General features: G+C 37.0%; 1 protein-coding gene across 3 annotated transcripts in view; it reads right to left on the bottom strand.

Annotated features, from left to right (window-relative positions):
- Positions 1–226: 226 nt before the first annotated feature.
- LOC105033840 (phytyl ester synthase 1, chloroplastic) overlaps positions 227–6,000 on the bottom strand; it is a 66,220-nt gene continuing 60,446 nt past the window's right edge. For 2 of the 3 annotated variants that reach the window (XM_029261411.2, XM_010908777.4), the window contains 3 exons: positions 2,643–2,728; positions 1,818–1,927; positions 227–561 (listed from right to left, as the gene is read on the bottom strand). In XM_029261411.2, the coding sequence (XP_029117244.1) occupies positions 371–561; positions 1,818–1,927; positions 2,643–2,728 (387 nt within the window). In that variant the 3' untranslated portion in view covers positions 227–370. The remainder of the gene's footprint in view (positions 562–1,817; positions 1,928–2,642; positions 2,729–6,000) is intronic. The other variant, XR_830050.4, reaches the window with a different exon arrangement.

Raw genomic sequence — 6,000 nt, 5'->3', positions numbered from 1 at the left:
CGGGCCATTCCCATCCTTTCGAAACATACCCAAAATGGTCAGGAAAACCCCAGCTTTGACCTACATCTCTAAAACAGATCCAACAGCACACCAAGCCATATATAGGCTTACAAACCTTGTCCAAACATTCATCAGGTCATATGACTTATTTTTAGATCCAGCCTCAATTGAAATAGAATTGATGCGATGGAGGTAAAAAAATAAAAATAATTAAAAAAAAAGCCGCTGAGAAATTTAAACAAATTACATAGTTCAAATGAGTCCAATTTCACCATTATTATTGCATATGCCACAAGATTATTGGCACAAAAATGGCACCAAATGCATAAATAAAGAATAAGATGATCACCACCTCTAGACTAGAAGGTGTTCAAAGTTCGAATGTAGGAACTTCTGCTGTATAACCATGAGCGACCTGGTAGAGAAGCCTTGGCAATATATTCCTGTAGGGGTCTTTCTCTCTCTTCTCCTTCAGATAGGTAATACAGTTCTCAACCTCGGACTTGACATGCATGTAAAGCTGCCGGGCTTTATATTTGTCTCTTAGCTCTTCTCTCCTCCCTTCAGCCAACAAACAGAGAGTAATAGTGCTTAGAAATGTTATCAGTATGGAAAAAGATAAGGACCCCTTTCTTTCAAATCTCTGAAATCCATTGCGAAAATGAATATTTAAGTTGATAAGGTTTAATTGATTAAGAATCCACAAATCCAACAGAATCCAACTCTGAAAATGCAAGTAGCCTAAGTTTGTATGGTTTGGATGATTGTAGTGCATTATAAAGCAATCCATATGGTTGAGAGTGTACCATTCATTTGGTCCAACAAACTCATCAAGTTTTCAGTCCAACGGATTCCTTTTTTCAGTTGTCATCTGAATGCTATCAAATCTGTACTGAAAACACTGAGCCTGTATAGATTTTAATATATATCACCCTACATTTTTATCATAGTGTGGGCTCATGGTCTATGTTAATTTTTGATATTTTGAATATGATATCAGATTCTGTTGTTGTCGCACTAAATCCAGGATTTGTATACATGTATGATGGAGTTTTTAGATTTTTGTTGCATGATGTCACTAAAACATTATTTGTGAGTTTATATTGTTCACCACCTAATTGGTTTTCTATAATAGATGAATAAATTATTTTGCTGAAATTTAGTTTTGTTTTCTACACTTGGTTGACCCAAGAACTAACTACTAGATCCAAACTGACTTTTGGCTGGTTGGTTTGGTTTAGATCCAACGTTGATTGTTTTGCTTCTGGCTCCAAAATTTGAAAATAGACTGTTGGTTTGGTTCTGGGTTCACCCTTAAACCAAACCAACCACAGGCCCCATTTGGATACATGGAGGCGAAGAGGAAGGAAAAGAAAGGAAACAGAGACGAGAAGAGAGAAAATAAAGAGAATCTTGGATTCAAGAAAACAGGAGAAAAGAAAAGCAGAGTAAAGAGCTTGAGACACAAGGGAGAGAGAACAGACAAGGATATTTTCTTCTCTCTAAATCTCTCCACCTTTGGAGAGACTAAAAGGGGTGTTTAGAGAAAAATTATTTCTCTTCATTTCTCTTAATTCTCTCGTGACTTACCATCCAAATGAGAGAATCTAATTTTCTCCTCCCCTATTTTGCATAATCAAAAAAGAGAAATGGTTTCTCTTTCCTCTCCTCTCCTAACCAAATGGGGAATTTGTATGCTCTCCTCTTTCTCTTCTTTTCTCTCTGATACTCTATATCCAGATAGGGTCTAAACCATATACAGCACTACCGCTGCCAAGCACACGGACTTCTAGGGGTAGGGGGTCATGTGACCATACCTCTCGTTTCAATTGGCCTTCCAAAAAGGAAATAAAATCTGCCGGGAATCTTAGGCGACAAAATTGGGGGGTAAAGGGCTTGCTTCCCAACCTCTCCAGTTGCATCAGTCCTGTTTACACCAGATTGAGAAAATTTCACAATATATCTCAGCTATAATGCAAAGGAAAAATGATGACTATGGAATATTGAAAAGAAATAAAATGTAATACTTGCAGCAGCAAGGTCATCAACATATTAGAAGCTTCAACATGAAATTAGTCAAAGACATTGAATAAACTAGGTTCATATACAGGTTACATGACAAACTAGGATCCTATCATTCCTTTAGAAATCCGTATAAATCATCTGCAGAGAAATGATTTATAGCTATTGTATCTGTCATTAAATCATACAGCATAAAATTGATGCTCTCACGAAAATAGAAAGCTAGAAAAGAACTAATGTATGACAAGAACAATGCTACTGCAGATGGTTGTCGTGAAGAAGCCCTGAGTGAGCAGCAGCAGTTTAAGATACCTCGGTGAAAGGATCAGTCAAGATATCACATATTCAAAATTATAAATTAGCATGACTACATGAGGACAATATCTGATATAGCTAAGAGTCCCTACTTGATCTGTCATACCAAGCAACAGAACAGTTAACATGTTTGACACATCAAGAAACATGAGTCCTTAACCCAAAGTCCAAACAATATATTTTTTGAGTTTAACTTATGATGATATGAATCCTTGTGGTTAGAGCTCATGATGAATGAAAATTTAGGTACAATCAGTTTTCCTTTGATGTGCATAAACTCATCTGTATGAAGTATTGGACTGTACCTCAACCTCACAGCATCTTGATTAATCCTCTTGTCCAGAATGTCATAAAATGGAAGATTAACAAGATCATCATAATCAAGCAGAATCTGAAAAAGCAGTATGAATACACCTATTAGTTATCAATTACAAAACAAGTATAAAAAGTGAGCTCCAGATATTAAGTATGCTTAATTGTTGTGACTATTGATTTATGAGATTTGTCATTAGATAGAGAAGCATGCAAAAAAATTGAAGAGGAAATTTTCCTCAAACAAATCTGATCACCATATAACAAAAGTGTGTAGAGGATTAAGCCTGTTGTTCACTAAAACTGAGTTCTGCTGCATTATACAAGATCCAACTAGATCCGAGAGCCTAAAACTAAAGCCATTCACTTAGCCCTCTTCACCAATTTTTTGTTACTCCACCATTCTTAGAATCCTAAACTTCATAATTTTATTGACTGTTGTTCAATATATTTACACTACAGATGGTATGGTCTTAATTGATCAGACCAGAGTAAGAATTAATGCAAGTCTGGAGCTATGGATGACCACTTCAGGGACTAAATGTTCATGGAAGATAGACCATAAATGAAAACTCAGTCACAAAAGATGGAAAAAAGAACTATAGGGACCATTTGTAAGTGTGGGAATTAGTATGTGAGACCTTTCATTATTATCAAAATGCCTCATCCCATAATAATCATTTGAAATTTTTAACTATTCTTATAGTACCCCCGCTAAACAACTTTCTTTGCTCTCAAAATGCCCCTATCCTCAAGACAATATAAGTGTGCCAATATGGATCTCAAAACATCCCTCTCCCAAGATATTATCATTGTAATCGAATATATCTTTTTGTACAAAACCCCCCTATATTCTAATTTTCGTTAACAATTATGACTCTCAATGAATAATATTTAATTAATTAGAAGTAAAACTATGAAAGTGTGGTAATAATCAAGGGAAAACCTTCGTTATTCTCAAAATGCCCCTATCCAATAACATGATGAAATTTTTAACTATTCCTGTAATACCCCTATAACCAACTTTCTATTCTTAAACACCCCTATCTTAAAAACCTAAGAGTGCCGGTGTAGATCTCAAAATATTCCTGTTCCAAGATAAAACTATTCTTGTGATACCCTTTCTAAATGATTTTCTTCATTCTCAAAAATGCTCCTATCCTAAAGATCATATAAGTGTAAATCTCAAATGCCTATAACAAGGATCGTCGATCTAGAATTGGACCCCATGCTGGTCGGCCGGTGGTACGAGTGGTATACCCCAGTATCGGACTGTACCAAATCCAAACCAACACGAAAATAAGGGATAAATCGGGGAGGAAAAGAGAGAGAAAGAGAGAGAGGGGAAGGGAAGGAGAGAGAAGGAATAGATGGCTGGTGGAGATGCCTACGGTGGCCACTAGAGGAATGTGAAGGCTACTAGAGGACTGCGGAGGCCGTCGGAGGGCTGTCGAGGCCTCCAAGGCTCCGTGGTCCTCTGTGAGAGAAACTGAGAAGAGAGAGATGGAGAGAGAGGAGGGAAGGAAGGGGAGATGGAGTGAGAGGAAGGCAGTGGGGAGGCCGTTGGAGGGCTGCCGGGTGGCCATTGGGTGGCCCAAAACCCCCTATGGCCGTCGCGGATCTAAAGCAAAAGCTTCCCCTCCCCTTCCCTCCTCTCTCTCTCTCTTTCCCCCTCTCTTTCCTTCTCCCTTGCTTCATTTTCACCAACATTCCGAATCGGACGCTCGATCCACATCGATTAGCTGCCGTTATGGTTCAGCATGCCCCGAACGATCCGGTCCAGGCCGATTCGGCAAACCATGCTTGTAACAATGAAATACATCTTCTTGCCCGGAATGCCCCTATATTCTAAATTTTGTTAATGATTATGATTCTCAATTAGTATCTAATTAATTAAAACTACATAAGTATGGGAAATAAGCATGAGAATACTTTCATTATTTTAAAAATGCCCCTAAACCATAATAGCTTTAGAATGTTTTAAATTTTTAACTATTCTTGTAGTACCATTATTGAACAGCTTTCTTTGTTCTCAAGATGCCCCTATCCTAAAAGGTAAAAACACTATTAAGTATGCCAATATAAATCTCAAAATATCCCTCTTCTAAGGCAAAACTATTCTTGTAACACTCCTATTAAACAACTTTCTTTGTTCTCAAAACAGCCCTATCCTAAAAGCTATATAAGTGTGCAAATAGATCGTTAAACATAATAATTAAATACATCCTTTTGTCCAATTCAAAATGCCCCTATATTCCACATTTTGTCAATGATTATGATAGGATCCTAAATACTTGAACTGCTAATTGATGGTAAGATGAGGTAGAACTCTCTTGTTAAAGAAGAAAACAAAGGATTTTGGTTTTGTAGGCATATTGTTGCAGGGTGTGGGTTTCAATTTATTAGATGTCTACCAATAGGATGGCTTTTCAGCACTCAAACAGCCAAATTAGATTTGCATCCATATTGATTTATCATGTAAACTGGACTAAGACTTCACTTGATTCACTAACCATCTTGGGCTAGGCTGGGTCTTAGACTTTTGATGGCTTGGGATACCTCAATATGCCATTCAATGCAGGAACCCAGATCAAGTTTAGATGGAATTCGAGATTCGACCACTTATTAAATATAATCAAAGGCCGTTACACTTCATTAGCATATTTTAGCAAAACAATTTTTTTGTTAGTATAACTATTTATTTAGATTTAAACTCTATTAAGATATGTCTGGTAAATTGAAAAACATTTGTAGTTAGAATTCTTTATTGCAAAACCAATTTTCCTTTGTACTGCAAATTAGTTCCATGCACAACTGCAAATGCACATTAAATGGTACACAAAAGAATTGGGATGCAGATATGGTATCGTGGTGAGTATCGCAGCAAGCTCAATGAAATATAAATGCATACTGATTGACACATGATGGAAAGATTGGAGAGGTTGTATAAAGCAGCTAAGCTAGATACAAAATGTGGAGCAGACTGTTACATTTAGTGGCATCATGGAAGAAAATGAATGAGGCAGCATTCTATAGAAGGGCCTTGTGAGGAGGGTTAGACATTTACAAGTGGGTTTGGCGAAAAGAAGTATGCCAAGAATCTAAAGACACTTGTGTCAAAAGTTATGTTAGATATGGATGGTAGAGAAGTAATTGAAGCACAAATTTGAGTTTCTCGAATGGCTTCAATTTAAGTTTATAACCAGTTGCCTACCAGCTGTGTACTAGCTCAACTGTAAATTTAGCTAAAGGCACTGGACTTGAGTAAAGTTCCTACGCTTTCCACCATGAAAGAAGAAGGATTGTAATAATTCTTACTCGTTGCTGATATCCTTTGCTTGTACCCACCGC

This window comes from Elaeis guineensis, chromosome 7 (assembly GCF_000442705.2).
Source record: "Elaeis guineensis isolate ETL-2024a chromosome 7, EG11, whole genome shotgun sequence".
Lineage (NCBI taxonomy): Eukaryota > Viridiplantae > Streptophyta > Magnoliopsida > Arecales > Arecaceae > Elaeis > Elaeis guineensis.
Note: the sequence above shows the minus strand (reverse complement) of the source record. Positions and strands in the feature narration are given on the sequence as shown.